The sequence below is a fragment of the Carlito syrichta genome, unplaced genomic scaffold (assembly GCF_000164805.1).
Source record: "Carlito syrichta isolate Samal-C Ts95f unplaced genomic scaffold, Tarsius_syrichta-2.0.1 Scaffold309895, whole genome shotgun sequence".
NCBI classification, from domain to species: Eukaryota; Metazoa; Chordata; class Mammalia; order Primates; family Tarsiidae; genus Carlito; species Carlito syrichta.
This window is the reverse complement of record NW_007253991.1, coordinates 505,594-528,806: the sequence shown is the minus strand read 5'-3', so window position 1 is coordinate 528,806 and position 23,213 is coordinate 505,594. Positions and strand designations below refer to the sequence as shown.

The 23,213-nt window shown below is 40.0% G+C and overlaps 1 protein-coding gene across 2 annotated transcripts in view; it reads right to left on the bottom strand.

Moving 5' to 3' along the window:
* SHQ1 (SHQ1, H/ACA ribonucleoprotein assembly factor) overlaps positions 1-23,213 on the bottom strand; it is a 109,852-nt gene that overhangs the window by 36,932 nt on the left and 49,707 nt on the right. For both annotated transcript variants that reach the window (XM_021717636.1, XM_008068215.2), the window contains one exon: positions 11,949-12,069. In XM_021717636.1, coding sequence (XP_021573311.1) covers positions 11,949-12,069 — 121 coding nt within the window. The remainder of the gene's footprint in view (positions 1-11,948; positions 12,070-23,213) is intronic.

Here is a 23,213-nt window from a genome sequence, read left to right as displayed (position 1 = left end):
CTTGATCATATCACTCATTCCTGCCGGGGCAACAGAGTGAGATTGCGATGAGAGAGAGAGAAAAGGAGAGAGAAACACGCATCACGACCTTCGGCCACCATGGTCACTCAACAGCTCTCTTGCTCTGCTTTCCTGGTCAGCTGCTTCTAGCCTCTTGGATGTCAACTCTGAAGTCCACTTTGAATATCTTATCTCGACCTCATGGCTAACATAAGTCAGAGTTCTGCCGGTCTGTGGCGTCTATGGCCTCTTGCACCTGGGTACTGCCTACCTGGAGAGCCCAGATATGTTTTCACTACCAACTGCCCACCTCTTCCCTTTATCGATCGCTAGTACAAGTTCTTGAGAAAAAAACCCAGATTGATTTAGCTAATAACGATAAGCTCAGAGGTCTCTAGCCCACATCTTCTCAAACTTGAGCATGGAGTCACCTGGAAGGCTTATTAAAACACAGACTGCCTGAGCCCACGGGTTCGCGACCCATCTGGGCAACCTGGCAAGACCTCATCTCTACAATAAATCAAAAATTAGCCGGGCGTGGTAGCACGCGCCTATAGTTCCAGCTACTTGGAAGGCTGAGGCGGAAGGATCGCCAGAGCCCAGCAGGTCGAGGCTGCCGTGGCCGGGAGCGGCCCCTGCACTCCAGTCTGGGCGACAGAGTGAGACTCCAACTCAAAAAAAAAAAAAAAAAAAAAAAGAAAAGAAAAAAAAAAAAATAGTCTTCTTACACTCCTCAAAAATTGTTTTGAGTACTCCCTCAGGTAAGTGAACCTCACTCAGCAATAGAAAATTTGGAGAATAAATATATAAATGTAAATCACAGTTTTAGGATATTATAAAACCCCCTAGGAAAAGAAGATAAGGTAAAAGTGAAATAGAAAACACAATCTGCTTCATGAAAGCGCTAACTTATCACTTCAAGTTTAACAAAAGATAAATCTCTGATGCAAAAAAAAACCCAAAAAATAAAAAACACACAGCAACTAACATTTAAACCTTCCAAAAGGTCATGCTAAATGAAAATATATAAAAATGGACCAGAAATTTGCTGATATCCATCCATTAAAATACGATTTATCAAATCCTCAACCCTCTGCTAATATCTGTATTTCTGGAAATTAAGACAATTTCCTTGAAAGCTGCTTAAATTGAGAACAGTAAAAGAATGATCAATGGAAAAAGTATCTAAAATAAATTCATACAGCTCACTTAAATCTGGAAATATACCTCAAGGAGGTCCTTTTCCAGCACTCCATGCCCAACAAAATGCTCCAACAAAATGTTTATTATTTTCCCAACTTCTAGTTATTCAAGAAAGTAGTCAGAGCAGGAAATGGGACAAGTCAAATGATCACAATCAATCTCATCACCTTCACAACATGCTGTGAATGTAATTAATCCTCTGTTTATTTAGGGGACTTCACACCCCTCACATTAAGGAAGCAACTCCCTGCTGGCTTCAGTTGAGATAACTATGTTATAACAAGGATTGGGTTTCAATCATAATAGACACAAGAAAAAGGAAATTGTACTTGAAGTTGTCAGTTTTTTAAAAAAAGCTTTCTTGTGACTCCATTCAAAGGACACTCTTGACAAAGCTCTCCTTTAACAGAGTGCTTTTCTAAGTACGATAATCACACATATGCCACATTAATCATGGTAAGCCTCTTCGCTGAATAAGACGTTAAGACAATTCAAGCACAGTGAAAATTCCACGTGAAATGGAGAATACTGGTTTACAAAACCTAACTAAATCAATCACTACCTGAAGTCACTTGAGTCTGTGGGTCTCCTCCAAAGAACTTTGAGGTACAAAAATACACAAGAACAAGGAAGTGAAGGAAAATACCAATTTTGCTCATTCGGTACAAAGTCATAGCTCCAGAAAGCCAAAACTAAGAACCTGAGAAATCTGGAGCCAAGTGTCATTGACTAAAACAAGAAACAGCAGAGGCAAATCTAACACAGCCACAGTTCTAAAATGGGGTTGACATACATGGCACTCCTCCAATAAAGGCATAGTACTTTCCATGCCTATTCTGAAAATGGTTATCTTTTTTTAATAAGTACCCCTCTCTACCTTTCTCCTTGAACCTCCTCTTCCTTAAGAAAATTAATACAAAAATATAGTCTTGCCTAATTTATCTTTATAAACTTTCTCTATTTTTATCAATATAGCATAATCATGATGCCCATGGTACATGTATAAGTAAAAATGAAATATGAATTATGTTTTTACATTACTAAAAATTCTCAAATATGTCAAACCTATTTTTTTCCAGGTCTGGATTCATGATGATTAAAATGTTCATAAATATTAAGCTACTCAGGTATCTGATCATCTCAGTAATATTTCACTACCATACAAGAGCATTTAAGTTCTTGGATAAACAAAATGTACAAGAAATTGAGAAACTGAATTCCAGTTCTTAGTAAAAACAAAGCAAAATGCGGTCTCTTGGAACAGAACAAAGGCATTAGGTAAAAACTAAGAAAATCTAAATAAACTTTAGTTAACAATAATGTATCAAAATTGTCATTGTGACAAACACACCATTCCAATATAAGATGTTAATAAGGAAAACTGGGTGTGGGGTATATGGGAACTCTCCGTACTATCTTTTTTTTGAGTCAGGGTCTCACTCTGCCACCTAAGTTAGAGTACAGTGGCAAGATCACAGCTCATCGCAGCCTTGACCTCCTGGGCTCAGAGGATTCTCCTGCCTCGGCCTCTGAAAGTGTTGGGATTACAGGGGTAAGCCACCATGCCCAGCCTTCTCTGTACTATCTTTGCAATCTTGATGTAAATCTAAAATAAAAAGTTTATCTAATGAAAACACAAAGTAGAATAGAAGTTACACATTAAAAAACCCCAAACTCCTACAGAACTTTAACATTAAACTGTATGATTCTGTTAGTTTTTTCAATACACTTAGTTACATGGACCATTCATATCTTTACAAAAGGTTACTTCAGTCGTAAATCTGTAGGAACATTTGTAATCTGATGATTTATTGGCACATTTCTTGTAAGGGAAGCCTAATGAAGAGCAACAGTCCCCAGTGGGCACCACTGAACTACTGGTGATGAGGTAAAGAACCATTTAAGTAAATCCTTTCTATATGAAACCACACTGAATGGATTCAAGTGATTGGATACTCGCACGTACTAATCTTTTCTCATGGAGATAAAACCCACTTCCATCCAGGATGAATTTGTGGGTTTAATTAAAAATAAACAGTAAAACTAAAGAGCAACTTGACATGCCAGAATAAGCACCTTACCAGGAATGATTTCAATCCAAGTGAGGTTTAACTTGCTCGAAATTACACACAATTGTTTCTTGAATGCTAATTATTAGCAGCTAACGTAACACAACATTTTACTGTCTGTCAGAGAAGTAACTTGCCATACAAAAGTAAAACCATCTAGAGTGTCTGATTATCACTTTGCACGCCTGAATTCAACAGATCCCTGAAATCACCTTCAATACTGTAGATTTATTATAAATATTAGTGACAAGGGTGCTGGCAGGTGGCACAGTTCTCCCTCAGCTATGGTTTAAAATGGTATTGTAAAGTTACAGCAATGTCTTTATAAGGTGGCTATACCCCCAACCCCTCTTTCCTGAGAAATGTCACTAACAACTGACAAAGTAGACCCTGGGCCATGTATGTATGTATACTTCAGGGGTTCCCCTGTCATCCCACGGTGGCCAAGGCAACTGGGTCAGGAAAAGACACTTAGCCTTGCTGGTTCAATCACATTCTCCCTCCCCTGGAATTATAAACGAGGGACTCTACTCCATTTCTACTGAAAGTAAAGATGTCAACCCAGAGCTGTGGAGAACCATCCTCCTCCATGGGCACCTAGAGAGAAGAGTAGCAGTGATTTGCGGAAAGAAGACTCATGACAGACCACAAGCTAGAGAGCAAGCCAACTGCTTTGCTTTCTCATAACTTGAGCTCCTGGGGCCCATCTGTATTCCCAGGACCTGGGTTCCAGAAGACAGCCTACAGTCATCTTATAAAGTCTTTCATTTTACTGTGAAAGTGTGAGTGAGTTTCTCTTATGTAACAAGAATTAGTCCAGGTCCAGGTGTGCCTAAGTCCCAGCACTTTGGAAGGCTGAAGTTGGAGGATCGCTTGGGCCCAGAAGTTTGAAGCCAGGCCGAGCAACATAGTAAGACCCTATTTCTTAAAAAAAAAAAAAGAGTTACTTAAGAATACTGACAGTAGGCCAGGCTCAGTGGCTCAGCTTGTAATCCCAGCACTTTGGAGCCCAAGGCAAGTAGACTGCCTGAGCCCGCAGGTTCAGGACCAGCCCGGGCAACTTGGTGAGACCTTGACTCTACAATAAATCAAAAATTAGCCAGGCATGGTAGCGTGCAACTGTAGTTCTGGCTACTTGGGAGGCTGAGGCGGAAGGATCGCCAGAGCTCAGCAGGTCAATGCTGGGATGGCCGTGAGTGTGTCACAGGCCTCCAGCCTGGGCAACAGAGTAAGATTTCAACAACAAAAAAAGAATACTGACAGTCTCCAGCATACAGACTAGAGAGATAGGATTTTTTTTAACTCCCAGGCTAATGGTAGACCCCTTATTCAACAATAAAGGGAAACTACAGGCTGAGTGTGGTGGCTCACACCTGTAATCCCAACAATTTGGGAGGCTGGAACAAGAAGACTCCTTGAGCCCAGGAGTTCAAGACCAGCCTGGGCAACACAGTGAGATCTCGTCTTTAAAAAAAAATTAAAGAGAAACTATGATCCAAACAAAAAAAGCCTCTAGTCCATTTTCATCCTTCCAACAATACTAAAGCTAGAACCAGGAAATCTGTTCACCACATTGCATACATGTTTTCCTTGTCTATGCCTCTGCATGTTATTTTCCCATCTTGGAATGTGTCCACTCCTGATTATTATATTCATATGGGTAACACAGTACTATGTAACTAGAGAGCATTTTTTTTTTACTACGTTTTGCTATTTAACTCATTTCCTTTCTTTGTCCAGACTCTTTATGCATCTTTCCCAGCTGTGTTCCAAATGTTCCTGGTCACCTCTTTAAGAATATCCCTTAGAGGCCTCAAATCAACATTTCCAAAATTCAATCCTCATCTTCCCTCCTTGTCTACACTCTCTCCAATATTATTTAATCCTGGCAAGTGCACCTTCAATGGACCAGTTAACCAGCCAAGTCAAGACTTGCATCTCACCTTTGATACCTCCCCTTCTCCCTCCCGCACCATGTCCAATCAATTATTAAGTCTGTGTCTCCTACCTCTCAAATCTAACCACTAGCCTCCTTCTCCAATCTCACTCCCCTGACCAGGTTATGATTGTATTTTCCCTGGATTACCATGCTTCTTAACCAGCCTTTCAGTTTCCAGCTCTGAGCTCTGCCCCACCCCAAATCATTCTCCACAGTGTAACCCGATGGATGCGACTTCCCAGAATGTCAATCTCATCACTTCACAGGCACTCCATAGCTTAAACTCTTCAGATACTCCACAGGCTTCCAGGACAAAGACCAAGTATCTTTAGGGGCCAAGGCTCTACATGAACCTCTCTAGCCTCATTACTCTCCTCCCCCTTCCTGTATTATGATCTATCCATCCTGAGCTCCCAAGCTCTTCAAAGGGGTTACTTCTCATCCCTACCATCCCGCCTGCATCTGACCAGTGTTTATTGATCTTTTGGCTCTCGGCTTAAGCTCTCACTCTGGAGCTTTCTTCTATAGCCTTGTATCCTCTTAGCTGATTCCACAGCACCCAAACTTGCCCACTGTCAGGTACAACATAATATTCTGCATACGTCTGTGTTTCCCTCTAGCAGACCAGCTTTAAGATGGTGTATCTCTCCTGTTCACCAGAGTATCCCCAGCACCTATGTCAGCACCTGGCACACAGTAGAGGCTCAAGAATTACTGGTGGAAACCATATATTACTCCATCTTTTCTATTCAGTGCTGGTGTTGTACCTTGCATATGAGTCACTCCCACTCCCTCATCTGGGGAGATAAACCAGAGCAAGAGACAGCCAAAAGAGATGCATGTATCTCTGCTGTTCTGAGGAGCATAATCCTTTCCCCTACAAAAGCACATATGCAGAGAAAGCAACTGAGCAGTCTAAAGTAACAATAAGGTCTTCGGTTTTCTAAAATTTTCAGATTTCAACGCTAAAATGGCTTAGGTTCACTTACAATTGAGGAAACTGAGGTCCAGGATTTATCAAATGAAAGCTAACTATTTAGTGATAGAGTTATTTCCCTCTACGCACCTTCCACATTAGTGTCCAAAGGGTCACAGCATTAGACTTTATTTCGAGGGAAAAGCATGCTAAAAAGCAGCACAAAGATAAATATATCAAGAATATTAGAGTTAACTTTATCAGTTCAATGTAAACAGGTTTAGCATTTCAAGACTTTTTTCTCTTTCCCCTAAACTGACTACTTTAAAAAACTACACTAGAGACAAAAAGTGTGATTTCACATCTTGATGGCAAGTTCACATTTGCACTGAAGACAGGATTTTAGATTTCAGTTTTACCAAAAACCAAAATTTTTCCATGTAGCAAAAACAAAAGAATACCTGCTTGCTCCCTTGCCATTTCAAAATGTACCCTGCACTAAAACCATAGAGTCTTAATGTCAAATTCTCTTTAGGGTACACATATACTCCTTTCATAATAAAGAATAAATGAGTCACTTAAAAATACACTGTAATGGATATTATGTTGTAAAGGAAAATGATTTATAGGGCACTGTCATAAGTATAAAACAGGCTACAGAATGATGTATGCAGTATTATTTCCACTGGTTTCAAAATGCACTGGGAAACGACTAGAGGAAATATTAAAATACCAATACTGGTTGAATTAGATGAAGTGACAAAGTGACTTACTAAGGTCATGTGGCCAATGAGAAGTAGAGCTGGAATGTATTACAGTTCATTCTTTTCTATTCCACCTTATATAAAAAGGTGTAAACGGCTAAACTTTCAAAAAGTCAGAACTATCACTGCCACTGAGGATGGCAGCCCACCAGCAGAGTCAGGGGAAACCTTATATTGAATGTAGCTGAAGTATTAATAAAAATACGTAAGAACCAATTCATATTTTTTAATACTACTTCCTTTTTTCTATTTTTTCAAAGAAACAGTGTCTCACTGTTGTCCAAGCTGGAGTGCAGTGGTACTATCATGGCTCACTGCAGCCTCAAGCTCCAGGGCTCAAGTCATCTTCTCACCTTAGCCTCGAAAATAGCTAGGACTACAGGCATATGCCACCATACCCATATAATTTGTTGCAGAGACAGGTTCTCACTATGTTGCACAGACTGGTCTCAAACTCCTAGTCTCTCATATTGGTCTCCCAAAACACTAGGATTACAAGCATAAGCCACTGTGCCCAACCAACCATTTTTTAAAATAATGAAACATGTTCCTTTAGGCCAGGTGCAGTGGCTCACGCCTGTAATCCCATCACTTTGGGAGGCAAGGCAGGAGGACTGTTTGAGCCCAGAAGTTTGAGACCAGACTGGGCAACATAGTGAGACCCTGTCTCTACAAAAGATCAGAAAATTAGCCAGGTGTGGTGGCACGCACCTGTAGTCTAAGCTACACAGAACGCTGAGGCAGAATGATCACCTGAGCCCAGGAGGTCGAAGCTGTGGTGAGCTGTGATCATGCCACTGCACTCTAGCCTGGGCAACAGAATAAGACCCCGACTCAAAAAAAAAACCACCCTTTAATCTGCTCGAACAGGTATCATTCAATTCAAGTAAAACATGCTGTGCTCACAAGAAACTGTGATAGGCCCAGATAGGTGTTAATTCACAAATTCCTTAACATTTTAGAGGCAGAAAGAGAAATGATCCATTAATTCCTTTTCCTATAGGAAAAGCTGTCTGAAGAAGGGCTTTTTATCTCTGTTTTTCTTCCACATACCATGGGTGGAGACAATTGGTAGTGTAGGCAGCATATCTAGAAAAGTATGAAATCTAGAAGAGAAGAACTGACACTATCACTGACATACCTCTTTAAAGCCATATGACCTCACACAAATTACTTTCTCATGCTGCCAACCAGGGAACATTTGCTGTAGTGGGCACTACACTCAAAACTTCCAAAGAAACTTAGGGTGAAGGTTGGTGGAAAGTACTCTCAGAAAAATAATTTACAGTCTGTAAATCAGAATAAGAATCTGGGTGCTTCAGTTTTAAAGATTTTGCAAATATGCTCAACAAGACACAGATATCATAAGGAAAAATAACCTATTATAAGGCTAGGCACGGTGGCTCATGCCTGTAATCCCAGCACTTTGGGAAGGAAAGGCTAGAGGACTACCCAAGTCCAGGGCTTCAAGACTAGCCCGGGCAACTTGGAGAGACCTCATCTTCACAATAAATCAAAAAGTTAACTGGGCCTGGTGACCCACCCCTATAGTTCCAAATACTTGGAAGGTTGAGGTAGAAGGATCGCCTAAGCCCAGCAGGTCAAGGCTGCAGTAGCTGTGAGAATGCCACTGTACTCCAGCCTGGGTGACAGAGTGAGACCGACTCAAAAAAAGAAAGAAAAGAAAAATAAAGCAGTATAAAGCAAAACTTATGTTAGCTGTTGTTATAACTTCATTAATTCACTTTAAGAATGACTTTGCTACTTACAATCCAGTAAGTTTCTGCCAAAATAAAAAAAATTTTGAGTTGAGTGTTCATTTTGTGGTCCAGGCAGGAGTACAGTGGTGTGATCATAGCCTTGACCTCCTGGGCACAGGCGATCCTTCTGCCTCAGCCTTGTGAGAAGCTGGGACTACAGGTGCACGCATCCACACCTGGCTAATTTTTTTTATTTTCTGTAGAGACAAGGTCTCACTATGTTGCCTCAAACTCCTGGGCTCAAGCTCCTGGGGCCAAGTAAACCTTCCGCCTCAGTCTTCCAATGTGCTGGAAACTACAGCCATGAGTCACCACACCTGGACTTCAAAGTAAACTTCTAATTGTAAAAATGGAATGCTATTCTTTGTACCAGTCAGGATTCAGCACTTATCTGGTACTTCAAATAAAATTTGACATAGTTTTTACTATTATAATAAAAAAATATCAAATACAGAATAAGGGAAATACACAACTATATTAAAACATAAAAAGAAGGTGCTAGATTTCACTGATAAACTATATGGAGAAGAAATAAACCAGAAGGCAAAAGATGAAGAAAAAATTAGTTATGAAAATCATGGATATATACTGCAGTGAAATTAATTTAGAGCCAAGAAAATTCACAGTAAAGATAATATTAGAAAGCTCAATCACACCGTGCTTGTAAAATTAAGAATGAAACTAGAGATTTTAATAAAAACTAGATAAACAAATGTCTTATTTCAAAGGAGGAGAAAAATGGCTGAGCTATAGTCAAATTTAACATACAAAGTGAAAACAACACAGACTATTTAGGAAAAGGAAAGTTATGCACAAATTCATAAAGTTCAAAAATAACTTCTACAAAGTAATTGAAAGAGTTCCTGTTGGTTTCTCTCTTCTACCTCATACCTTAATACATTATTCCTTTTTAAAAAAAAAAAAATTTATTAGACGGGCTCGGTGGCTCAGCCTGTAATCCCGTGCTTTGGGAGGCTGAGGTGAGTGGACTGCCTGAGCCCGTGGGTTTGAGACCCGCCTGGGCAACTTGGCGAGACCTCATCTCTACAATAAATCAAAAATTAGCCGGGTGTGATAGTGCGTGCCTGCAGTTCCAGCTACTTGGTAGGCTGAGGCGGAAGGATCGCCGGAGCCCAGCAGGTCAAGGCTGCGGTGGCCGGGAGCATGCCACTGCACTCCAGTCTGGGTGACAGAGTGAGACTCCAACTCAAAAAAAAAAACAACCAATTTACTGTTATCACAACAACTACTAAGAACCTATGAATTTTGCTTCATTTCCCACAACTTAAAACCAAGAGAAAAAAAATTAAGAGATCTCATAATCTCCACATGAACTTGAGGGCCTATACCCTTCTTCTTTAATGAAAAACAATCTTCTCTCTATTTAATAAGGAATGTCACAAATAGAGAAGCCAGCACTCATGGAAATTCGATCCTGGCATAAGTTTCAATACTCATTACATGTTTATAAAATCCTCACCCTTAAAAACAAGGAAAGAAAAGACAAAACCCACACAGATAGACTAATTCAATTTAATTTTATTATGAATATGAAAGTAACAACAGGAAATGGCAGCAGGGTATTTGATAAGCTCAATTAGCAGGAGGATCAAATGAAGTGATGACATGCCATTATGACCTAAGGGGTTATAGATTCAATTTTCCATCTGGCAAAATCTAGATTTCTAACACAAATGCTGACACCACCTGCTGTATGTTATTAGGCATTATCTTGAGCAATCCCTAAGCATTTTCCCTACGACAGGTACAGACTCAAGTTTTTTTTTTTTTCCATATTTCACTCTGTAATAATTGCTTCCCCATGGACAGAAATAAAAAATAAATTCTATATAATAGCTCATTCAAAACAGGCATTAAAATCCACACTAAAGCATTTATTTACCAATCATAATAGCAGGAAAAATAGCATAATTATTTTTCTTCTAAGTCATGATTGATATTGTGCCAGCATTTTCTACATCACCTAGGAATCATCCCAATCAAAAGCTCTCTTTATGTTTTTTTAATTAATAGCCTCTTGTTACTGAAATGGATAATCTAGCCATGTCTGATAAGAGTCAGATCTATAGAACTTCTTCATAAAATACAAATTCACTGCATTTTAAGTTTAACAACTCATCTACTATGTTTCCTTGATTCAGGCAATGGTAAATGCTTTTTGAAAATTTTACATACGAAATGTTGGAACTTTTCAACACATGTGTTATCAAGAATCATGCTATGAGGTTCTGAAGGTTGTATTTCTTATATATTAAATAGACAAGGGGGAACCAAAAAAAATTGGAATTTTTTTTGGGGGCGGGCCCCTTGTAGCACAGGTTTCCCCCTCTAGGTAAGTGTTCTAGGAATCCACCAGCATCAGTGTACAAGCTAAAGTCATTGTGAGTGATTGCATTTGGCTTTGGTGATTTTTTTTTTATTCTTTTAATGTGTTTGCCCTTTTCATGATGGATGACTTACAAGTGCACCTGCTCACACCTCACTGGGTGTTCAGTTTTTGTCCAAAAACAGCATGACTCCCATGCCCCATCATCCCTATTCACCAGATCTTGCCCCAGGCGACTTTTTTTCCATTTCCCTGGATGAAAAAAGTCCTCAAAGGGAAACGTTTTGCTAGTGTGGAAGAGGTGAAACAAAAAACAGCAGAAGCACTTAAAAGGCATCAAAATTGACAAGTCCAAAAACTGTTTTGAGCAGTGAAAAAGCATCTCGATAGGTGTAGTGCATCAAACGGAGAGTGTTTTGAAGGTGACTAAAGTTGAAACATGTAAGAATAAACACACAGTTTTTTAATAAATAAATTCCAGGGTGTTTTGTGTCTCCTCTTGTATAGGCCAGTGGTTAGCCAATGAATGCACAGCTCTCAGTTGGATTTGATTTGATTTGATTAGGTTTGCATCCTATGATGTTTACACACATACTCTCACATCCCACTGTTAATATTGATACAAGTTCAGATACCCAGTCTTGAGATGTCATTACTGGACAGTCAATAGCAAGGCAATAAATACTCAACTGTCTGCTTTAATACCTAATTTCCAGGTTGTACCAATACCATATTTTTCCTAATAAAATTAATTTTCTACCATCTACACCTATTTTCCTAAGCAACTTCATCAAGCTCCCAGCATTAATCCAGTTACTTTTTTTAAGTGTTTGGTAGTTATATGGGTTTCCCCGGCATTACAATTTATTTACCAGGTTATTTCATTTTCTTACTCCTAAGTATTTCAGAAATGTGAGCATCTAAAAATTCATAAGTTACTAAAAACTTACTTGACTTTTTGAATCCACACACAGTAGTCTGAGATGTAGAGATCATTTAGAATGTATGCCGGGTCATTTTCCTGAAAAATTCTGTGAATATCCAGGAGACACTTTAAAACTGCACTTTTACCTGAGGGAAAATGAAAAATCATCAAATCATTCTCAAGAAGAAAATCAAATTTTTAAGCTGAGGTAATATATTTGAAGCAGCTCAGAGTTTTAATCATTTCTTAAGAATACTTTAAATATTCCTTTAGTGCATGAAAACATATCAGTCCTATTAGGTCCAAACTCTGTTATTTCTTTCCTTAAGAATGATGGATAAGCTGGGCGCAGTGGCTCAAACCTGTAATACCAGCACTTTGGGAGCTGAGGCGAGAGAACTGCCTGAGCAACTCTGAGATCAGCCTGGACAACTTGGTGAGACCTTGCCTCCACAATAAATCAAAAAATTAGCCGGGTGTGGTAGCATGCGCCTATAATTCCTGCTACTTGGAAGGCTGAGGTAGAAAGATTGCCTGAGCTCAGCAGGCCAAGGCTGTGGTGGCTGTGAGCGTGCCACTCACTCCAGCCTGGGTGACAGAGTAAGACTCTGACTCAAAAAAAAGAAAAAGAATTATGAATAGTGGCCAGATGCAGTGGCTCACACCTATCATCCCAGCACTTTGGAAGGCCAAGGTGAGAGGACTGCCTGAGCCTACAGGTTTGAGACCAGCCTGGGCAACTTGGTGAGACCTCATCTCTACAAATAAATCAAGAAAAATTAGCCAGGTTTGGTGGCACATGCCTATAGCTCCAGCTACTTGGAGGTTGAGGCGGAAGAATTGCCTAAGCCCAGCAGGTCGAGGCTGTGGTGGCCATGAATGTGCCACTGCCCTCCAGCCTGAGCGACAGAGTGAGACATTGACTCAAAAAAAAAAAAAATTATGAATAAACATTATACTCTATTGTTACAGCTGATTAATTGTGGTTATCATAAAAATGCTAAGAAATACAACTAGGTGGATTAAATGAAAGGGAGGAAAGTTTTCCAAACAAAATGAGCATTTTAATGCACCATAATTTTAATTAATGTTCTTTCAATTCAAGCTGTCAAAATTGCATGGAAAATTATTTTAATCTTCAAACTTCTTTATTTTTTATGTCAACATTTGTCATCAAGGAATTATCTAGTACTAAACATTTTCTCACCTTAAAAATTTGAAGAAAACCCAGATTGAATGCCAAAGTATCACAGCGCTACTTCAGAAATAAGCTGAGAAAAACCACTTGAAAAAAGCCATCAAGTATTACAGTCTTGTTCAACCTAACTACTTCCTCCTAGCTGCTAAATTAACCTAATTTTAATCCAACCAAAGTCTACAAAAGGATCCTTTCACAACTCAACAACAATTCCCTAGGTGTTCCAAACTTCATGAGATTCTTAAAATTTATTAACTATGAGGCAAATTACTAACTCTAGCATAGCACCACTTCCTTTGATCTGTGAAACACAACATTTTCAGTTTAACAGTTTCATTCTTAACTTTACAGTTCTGAAACATGAAAATACAGTATACTGACTTCATGAACATAATGGATGTGCTTTCACTGGCATTTCCTATCTGAATTTTAGATCATAAGATAAAAAAATCATGAGTTAGATGATGACATCTCAAGATCCCAAAATTGCCGACACTAAATTTTTAATATAATCAACACTAGAAGTTTCAAAAGAGCAAGGACTTCTGTTTTATTTAGTGGTTAATCCCCAATACCTAGAACAGAACACTACAGCAGTACATTTTTGATTTAAGTATTATATTTTAAGAATAAATGAATGGACCCGATGCAGTGGCTTACCCTAATTCTGATGAGTTTTCCTTAAAAATGCTCCTTGTGGCCAGGCTCAGTGGCTCAGCCTGTAATCCCAGTACTTTGGGAGGCCAAGGCAAGTGAATTGCCTGAGACTGCGGGTTTGAGGCCAGTCCAGGCAATTGGCGAGACCTCATCTCTACAAAAAATCAAAAATCAGCCGGATGTGGTAGTGAGTGCCTGTAGTTCCAGCTACTTGGAAGACTGAGACAGAAGAATCGCCAGAGCCCAGCAGGTCTACGCTGGAGTGGCCATGAGTGTGCCACGGCACTCCACCTGGACGACAGAGTGAGACTCCAACTCAAAAAAAAAAAAAAAAGAAACGCTCCTTGTATCTGCCCTTTCTCCACCATTGCCTGAGCACCTGTCTTCACTCATACTCTCATCATGTTATGCGGCTTTAAGAATTGGCCGGGCTCGGTGGCTCAGCCTGTGATCCCAGCACTTTGGGAGGCCGAGGTGAGTGGATTGCCTGAGCCCATGGGTTCAAGACCTGCCTGGGCAACTTGGAGAGACCTCATCTCTACAATAAATCAAAAAATTAGCCGGGCATGGTAGCGCGCGCCTGTAGTTACAGCTATTTGGAAGGCTGAGGTGGAGGGATAGCCAGAGCCCAGCAGGTCGTGGCTGCGGTGGCTGGGAGCGGCCACTGCACTCCAGTCTGGGCGACAGAGTGAGACTCCAACTCAAAAAAAAAAAAAGAATCTTCTGCCCTATCTTTCAGATTCCAGACTCTCTCTCTTCTAACACACACTTTCATATGCATTGCTTCTGTGGAGTCCTTTCTCTGCATATGCTTTCAAGGCTTTCTATGAACTTGTTCCAGGCCTTGGCCCCACTGGGTACCCTTTCCTTCTCCACTTGACCTAGCCTGCTGTTAAGGTCTTGCTTGAGTCTTCTTCCCTTCAGAAAGTCCCAGGCTGACTTCCCTCGTCCTTACAGACCTCTACTAAGACAGCAAAGGAAAGAGGAGAAAACAAACTCAACGGATCCTCCCCACAACCTCCCCTGCCCACCTCACAGAAGGAGAACCTGAGGTTCCAGGATGGGTAAGATACATGAGGGTTCAGGATCTAAATTCCAATCTTACAGCATCTATCCAGCATCTATCCACTGTGCCATGTCTTTGACCCCATCAGTCCACATCACAACATTTTTATTTTTCTAGAGCTAAGCAGGCAATAAGGCCTTAAAAACAGAGGTCATGCCTTTAAAAAAAAAATGTTTATATATATAAACTATGTGGCTTCCTCATATGCAGAGAAAAAGAATGCCAATGGATGCTCCATTGCTAGCCTGACTGTGAAGAGAAATAAACAATCCACAGAACGCCAAGTTTATATGATTAAGTCAGGGTCAAAGCTGTAACTTATCAAAGTGGCCCAGGTTAACTATGTCAAATGATTAGTGTGGATCACCCCACCATAGGCCTGTGTCAATTACAAAGTTGAAGGGTTTCATGAAAAAAGAAGGAAATATAATCAAAATTCTCAGAGGAGAAGAAACCAAGCTTGCCACATTAGCCACGTTATGCAAAGAACCAAGGAAGAATGCACTAACCTGTAAGTTATGTTTTGAACAGTTTTAATTGCCACAGAGAGGACAATTGTCATACCATATGCCAACTGATTTCTTTCTTGCTTTCTTACTCTCTCTTTGAGGGGACGAGGGTGCAGAGGGAAGCAGTTAGATTTTTATAACTACTAACTTAAAAGTTTTAGAAGTTAATCATAGGTCTTCACCAGAAAAACAAACTCTGCCTATCAAGATCCTGTACCTTACTAACATAAACAGGTTCATAGGAAATGCAGGATCAGGAGAAAAACACTTGGATGGAGCAGATGGTTCATGTAGAAAAAATAGGAGAGTAAGCAGGTGAGTTTGATGGAAGTCAGACAGTAACGAAGAGGAGGCGAGAAATGTAGTCAGACAGGGCTAGATGGAGGGCCTAACCTCAGGTGTGGGCAGTCAGGCTAGAAGAGCTACTCCAGAGATTTTTATGAATAAGCGTACGTACGGAGTTACGGTCGCATGTTTAATGAGGAACCACAGCAGCCATTACTTAATAAAACTATATATAGCTTCATCTACCAGACATGCCTAAAGTGAGGTTGCTCTCTTGTTAAAGGCCACAGGCAAATTTACATCTTCCAGCTATCACAAAGAAATAAAAGAATACTAATGAAATGTCAAATAACAAACAAGAAAAAATGTCTCCCCAAAATTCACTTTTTTAAATTTAAAGAGAAAAAATGACATTGTATTTGCATACTCTGACCCATATTTTCTTAAAAAAAAAACAAATACACATTTTAAAAACCCTAGACATATAGACCCAACTGACTTTAAGAGTATGTGTTTCTACATTCACTGAGCAAATATGTGAGAGACTGTCACGTGCCCGGTGCTGTCCTACATGTAGGAGTACAGTTGTTTATTTATGCACTTTCCTCTTTCTTAAAATTGTCCAAAAGAGGCTGGGCTCGGTGGTTCAGCCTGTAATCCCAGCACTTTGGGAGGCCGAGGCGAGAGGATTGCCTGAGCCCGGAGGTTCGAGACCAGCCCGGGCAACTTGGCGAGACCTTGTCTCTACAATAAATAAAAAACTAGCTGGGTGCAGAAGTGCCTGCCCATAGTTCCGGCTTCTTGGAAGGCTTAGGTGGAAGGATTGCCAGAGCCCAGCAGGTCAATGATGGGGTGGCCGTGAGCATGCCACTGCACGCCAGCCTGGGCGATGGAGTGAGACTTTAACTCAAAAAAACCAAAAATTGTCCATAAGAAACATATATTACCAGTTTAACAAAAAGTAAGATATACTCAACTACACAACCAACCCCTGGAATATTGGCAAATGAATTTTTCCAATTTTAGTTCACATTTAAAATTGTTTTTATCGGTCAGATATGAGCCCATAAAAAACTCATTTTTAAATAACTGAGAAGCAGTATTGATCAGGTAATACTTAAAAATCACAGTTTTCAAGGGGAAAGTTATGCATTATCTTCAAAAGCACTGCTTTAATGATAAGCCTTACTTAAGCTATCTTCACAGTATGGTACGTAACAAATGTGGTCAGCGATAACCAGGTTATTGGCAGTCAAAGATCTAGAACAACAGGTATATTAAACCATCCTCCTCCCGACAGTATGTATCGTCACCTCGAGGTCATTCTTGATCTCTTTTGCTCTGACTACATCACCTTAGATGACTACAGCATCACAGCCAGAAGACTCACCAAGCATGTGGTGGGGGTTTTCTAAGTCTCTGTTGTACCAACTGCTCTTTCTATCAGACCCTCAACCACTTACTAGCAGCTATCAGCAAAGGAAAAAACTGGACCCCTCCCAGGCTATCACATGGCCAGTGGCCAGAAGCCTATGGGGACTCAAAGTACAAGGCTTCTGAGGGGCTTTATCCAGTCGTGGGCTCGTCAAACATCATATGGACATAAACAATTCCTGTGGCCTAAATCCAAGAGAATTCTTTCTGCTCAAAGGCACTGCAGGAAAGTGATCATTTTTAGGCAGTTCACTGCCTAGTTCAAAGAGAAAAAGAAGGTACCTTGCCCAGTAACCACGGCAACTATTTTCACTGCAGAAAGGCACTAACAGCTTTCTCTAGGATGTTAAATCCCCCAAGAGTTAGGGATTTTCTAGGATGGACTCTACATATGGAAGAATAGTTCAGAGACCAAGATAAGATCTCTTGTTCACTCACCAAGGCAGTTGAACACTAGTACTCTGGTACTATGAGGGAAAGACTGATGACAACACAGAGAAACATAATGACAACACAAAAAAATATGGATGACAGTAATGAGTAGGTGGGCAATAAACAGGACTTAGCATATTCTCTGGCTTTCCTTTAAAGAGAAGGTAAACTAAAAACAATGTGCTTTCCTGTCTGGACAGATGTGGCATCTCAGGTCCATATATCTTAAAACAGAGAAGATTGAGCTGTTCTAAAACAGAATCCACTGCCTGTCTGAAATCCTCCTATTAGCAGATGAGGTTTGGCAATAATCTCTCGTTGACAGCCCAGCTCATGGTTGGAGGCACTTAAGAAATGGCTCCCATCTCTAGATGATCAAGGCAGTAGATGATTCTGCTGGCTAAAAGCCAGCATGGGAAAGAAAAATAATGTAAGTTGTTAACTCTACCCAGTAAAAGCTGAATTTATTTTCAACTGTTGGTACATTACAGTTGCTATGTGGCTGTGGTTTCCTGAGTATCTATTCTGCCCTTTAAAGTCCTGAACTAGGCCGGGTGCGGTGGCTCAAGCCTGTAATCCCAGTACTTTGGGAGGCTGAGGCAAGGGGATTGCCTGAGCCTGCAGGATCGAGACCAACCTGGGCAACAGGGTGAGATCTAGTCTCTACAATAAACCAAAAAAATTATCCAGGTGTGGTAGCACGCGCCTGTAGTTCTGGCTACTTGGAAGGCTGAAGATGAAGGGTTGCTTGAGCCCAGCAGGTCAATGCTGGGTGGCAGTGAGCATGACACTGCACTTCAGCCTAGGTGACAGAGTGGGACTCCAATTCAAAAAAATAAATAAATAAAGTTCTGAACTACACAAGAAGCCAAAATAAGCAAAAGGAAAAGGGGTGGTTATATTTTGGTTCAAGTAACGCCTCAGCTGCTCATCCTTGATACCAGTAAACTGGATACAGGGAATTGGTAGAAAGAAGTTTATTTCTGAGTTTTAATCCAGGGAGCAGAGCTGGACTCGAGGTCATTCTAAGATGATTCTGCTCACCCTCCAGGCTTTTACACTTCACTTTTATAAGTCTACAGTTTTTAGTACCTATACACTAGCCACAAGACCAGCAGAGTATTGTACAGAACTTGAGTTTCAGCTGCATTTATCAATAGTGACATTTTTCAGTAAAGACTTACTGGTGCCAGGTATCAGAGGTATCTCATAGCTTTTATCAGTAGGGCAAGGCAGAAGCGTTGGGCAAGCCTGCCATAGAGTAAAGGGAGTTTACAAGGCCTAAAACATTATACATTATGCAAAAGTTATACAAATCACAAGACTTAAGATTACATTGATACTATATTATTCAAACTTATGGCCACTAAAAAAAAGGGAGGCCGGGCTTGGTGGCTCAGTCTGTAATTCCATGCCTTGGGAGGCCGAGGTGAGTGGATTGCCTGAGCCCGCGGGTTCGAGACCTGCCTGGGCAACTTGGTGAGCCCTAACACAAACACATTAAATTTAGCATGAAAAAAGACTTCTTGGTCAGCTGGACATGGTGACTCACATCTATAATTCCAGCTCTTTGGGAGGCCCAGGACTTCAAGACCAGCCAGGGTAACACAGTGAGACTTTATCTCTACAAAAAATTAGCCAAGCACACGCCTGCAGTCCCAGCTACTCAGGAGACTGAGGTGGGAGGATCGCTTGAGCCCAGGAGAACTGCAGTGAGCCAGGATTGGGCCACTGAACTTCAGCATAGGCAACAAAGAGCTTGTCAAAATAAATAAATAAATAAATGAATAAATAAGGGTTCTTTGTCTATGAAATGTTTTTAGTCTCAAATTCTTCAGATGCCATTTAAGCTCTTATATTTCTGAGTTGTAATAAGAAACATACTTGAAGCACTAAGTTGCTATTTTGAGTACAAATGTACAGTCCTATGTCAATTTTGAAAGTATTCTGTTATTAAAATTATATATACAAGGGGGAGTCCACAAATAAACCAAAATTATCTTTTTTTGAAAGACAGATCCCTTGTAATATACACAGAAACTGTTTCTTGGATCAAACAGTTCACCAAAGTTTTTATCTGGAAGTTTGGAGAAGGTTGCATCACAATTTGAGAAAGAAATGTCTCAGGTTGTGGCCAGCAGGTGTTCTTCCACCATGACAACACACTTGCCCATACTGCGCTGAGTGTTCAGCAATTTCTGACGAAAATGGCATGACCCCCATACCCCACTCTCCCGATTCACCCAGTCTTGCCCTGAGTGACTTTTTTTGTTTCCCCAATGAAAAAAACACTCCAGGGAAACATGGAAGAGGTGGAAAATGACAGAAGCACTAAAAGGCATTGAAATTGATGAGTTCAAAAACTGGTGCAGTGGAGAAAACATCCTGACAGCTATAGTGTACCAAATGGAGAATATTTTGAAGGTGACTGAAGTTTAAACATGTAAGAATATATAATTTTTAATAAATAAATTCTGGGTTTTTTTGGGGTCCCCCTTGTATTATCCCTATAGCCATAAATAAAATTAACATGAAGAAAATATACATTTTGTAGATGTTCCCACTGCCTGGAATGCACAGCCCTCAATTCAATCCCTAATTTACCATCCAAGTCTCAAATCAGGCATTACTTCTTCTGGAACAGGGCTCCAACTCTTCCCCAAGCTGGTTTAAGGTTCACAATGACTGGCATATCCTTCTATTACAGTAGTGCTATGGTTTGAATGTGTTCTCCAAAAAGCATATCTTGAAAACTTAATTCCTAACGCAACAGTGTTGGGAGGTGGGACCTAATGAGAGGTGTTTAGGTCATGAGGTCTTTACCTTCACGAATGGAGTCATGCCAATTATAAAAGAACCTGGTGTTGTAAACTTAATTTCTTGCTCTCTCTCACCATGTGATACCTTCTGCCACGTTATGACGTAGCAAGAAGGCCCTCAACAGATGCAGCCATTGGTCTTAGACTTCTCAAGGCCCCACCTCTCTATACTATTGCATTAGAGATTAAGTTTTTAACGTATGCTTTTTGGAGAACACATTCAAACCATAGCACTACTATAATAGAACCATGAGCCAAAAAATTTCTGTTCTTTATAAATGACCCAGTCTGAGGTATACTGCTATAGCAGCACAAGATGAACTAAGACAATTAGTAACTACCACTTGCTCAGTATAAAGTGCTTTATAATTACATCATTAAACCCTATGAGTTAGGTATTCTTTCTAGTTTCATAAATGAGGAAACTGAGTTCAAGGATATGAAGGAATTGGCCAAGATCACAGTTAAGGAAGCAACATTCAGGATTTGAAAATAAGTATGTCTGACTCTCAGCTGCTACGCAATAAATACAATGTCAGTATTTATCACCTTGTTTGGTGAACTCCTTGATAGGAAAGGACATAACTTTTTATCTTTCTTCCCTGCTCTAGAACAATGTCCAGCAAATTGTATGATACTATTCAATAAAGGCTGGCTGTTAATCTACAGTCTGAAGTACACAAAACATAACTTTAAACACACATGGTCAAATTGCTCAGTTAACATGTTTTAGTTATAACAACTTTGTGGTCTGTAGATTTCCTTTAAGTTATTGCATCATGGCAAATGTGGAGTGTACCATTTTTTTACTCCTTCCTTTATTATATCTATTCCCAACAAGAAAATAATGTAGTTGTATTACACTTCTTACATCACTGTAACATCAAAAGTTCAAATAATGAACTTAACCCAAGGCTACTTTTTGTCTTTTCTGCTCTTACAATCTTTCTGCTCTTACCATCCCTGCAAGATAAGTTTGGAAGGACAGATTTGATATTAACTCTATCTTCCTTAAGTCACTTGTCAAGCCAGTGGTTGTTTCAGTTAAGAAATGCATGGCCAGATGTTATCAAAATTACATAATGGTAGCATGACTAATTTCAACTTCTTTAGCCAGTTAAAAGTGAGGCATTCAAGTACAAGGTAGCAGATTTTTAAAAATTCTCATTTATGCAGTAAGTAGAAAAGTAGAAAGGTTAAGAAGCTGAAGATGGTCAGGCATAGTAGGTTACATCTGTAATCCCAGCACTTTGGGAGGTTGAGGCAAGATAACTGCTTGAGCCCACCAGCACTTCAAGACCAGCCTGGCGAGACCTCATATCTATAAAAGATTTTAATTATTAGCCTGTAGTCCCAGCTACTTGGAAGGCTGAGGTGGAAGGACTGCTTGGACCCAGGAGGACAAGGCTGTGTTGAGCTAGGGTCACATCACTACACTCCTGGGAGACTGAGAGACCCTGGCTCAAAGAAAAAAAAAAAAAAAGCTAAAGTTTGAAAAAAAGCTCTTTGAAATAGCCACTATCTAAACCTGGAATTTTTAAAAACAAACTAACATGTGAGCATCAAAAACTTCATAATTCTGTGGATAAAATTTTCATTCAACTATTCTACCTAAAGAATGTTGCCGGGCCCAATAGCTCATGCCTATAATCCCAGCTACTTGGGACACTGAGGCAGAAGATTCATTTGAGCCCAGGAGTTTGAGACCAGCCAGGGAATATAGCAAGACATCTTGTCTATTTAAAAAAAAAAAAAATTAAAAAAGAAAAAAAGATACAGCATATATCAGTGCCCAATTTAAAAAAAAAATTTTTTTCTTGAGTTGGAGTCTCACTCTGTCACCCAGGCTGGAGTGCAGTGGCATGCTCACAGCCACCGCAGACTCGACCTGCTGGGCTCCAGCAATCCTTCCGCCTCAGCCTTCCAAGTAGCTGGAACTACAGACATGCGCTACCATGCCCAGCTAATTTTTTTCTTTACTGTACAGATGAGGTCTCACCAAGTTATCCAGGGGGTCTCAAACCTGTGGGCTCAGGCAATCCTCTCACCTCGGCCTCCCAAAATGCTGTGATTACAGGCCTGAGTCACCGCGCCTGGCCTGATTGTTTTAATTAAGACTATTTTATTTCACATTTCCAATAGGTACTACTTAATATTAAGAGTTCTGACTAAATCTTTGAAATTAGTTCGTTTCAGATTGGGAAAACTAAAACTGCACAAAGTCGAAAAGAAGAAATTCAAGTATAATACATAGGAAGAAAGACAACTGGATACGTCAAATGGCTCAAAAAAAGAAAAAAAAAACCCAGTCTTTCACTTATGAGCTTCTTTTGGTGATCTGAAATACTGATAAGTATGTCAAAGCAAAAGAAGAAAAATCAAACCCTTCTGAAACCCTTACTCTATTACAGTAAGTATGTTTGCTTACTACTAAATGATTTACATACTGGGAGAACTGAGTTATCCTTCCTTACATTTTAATCAATGGATAGTAAATACAATTTAGTAAAAATGATTAGATATCTATATCTACATGCAAGTTTAATTTATATGAAAAGGCTGCATAAAAATTTTGAATGTAAAATTAAGATCTTAGAGTTCTGGTCCTCAATTCTAAAAGGCTATTAAAATGCTACACATAAATAATCTTATGCAATTCTTAGCTACTTTCTCCACAAGGTAAAAATGAGAACAGTGGCCACTATTCCACTGTGGACTGGCTATGCAGCCCAGAGCCTGTTTGTTTCTGGCATCACTTCTCAGCTGTTTGGTACTTAATCTGAATCTGCTTCTACATGGACACATTGAAAGGAATATTCTTAAGAACTGCTGCAGGGCCGGGCTCGGTGGCTCAGCCTGTAATCCCGCGCCTTTGGGAGGCTGAGGTGAG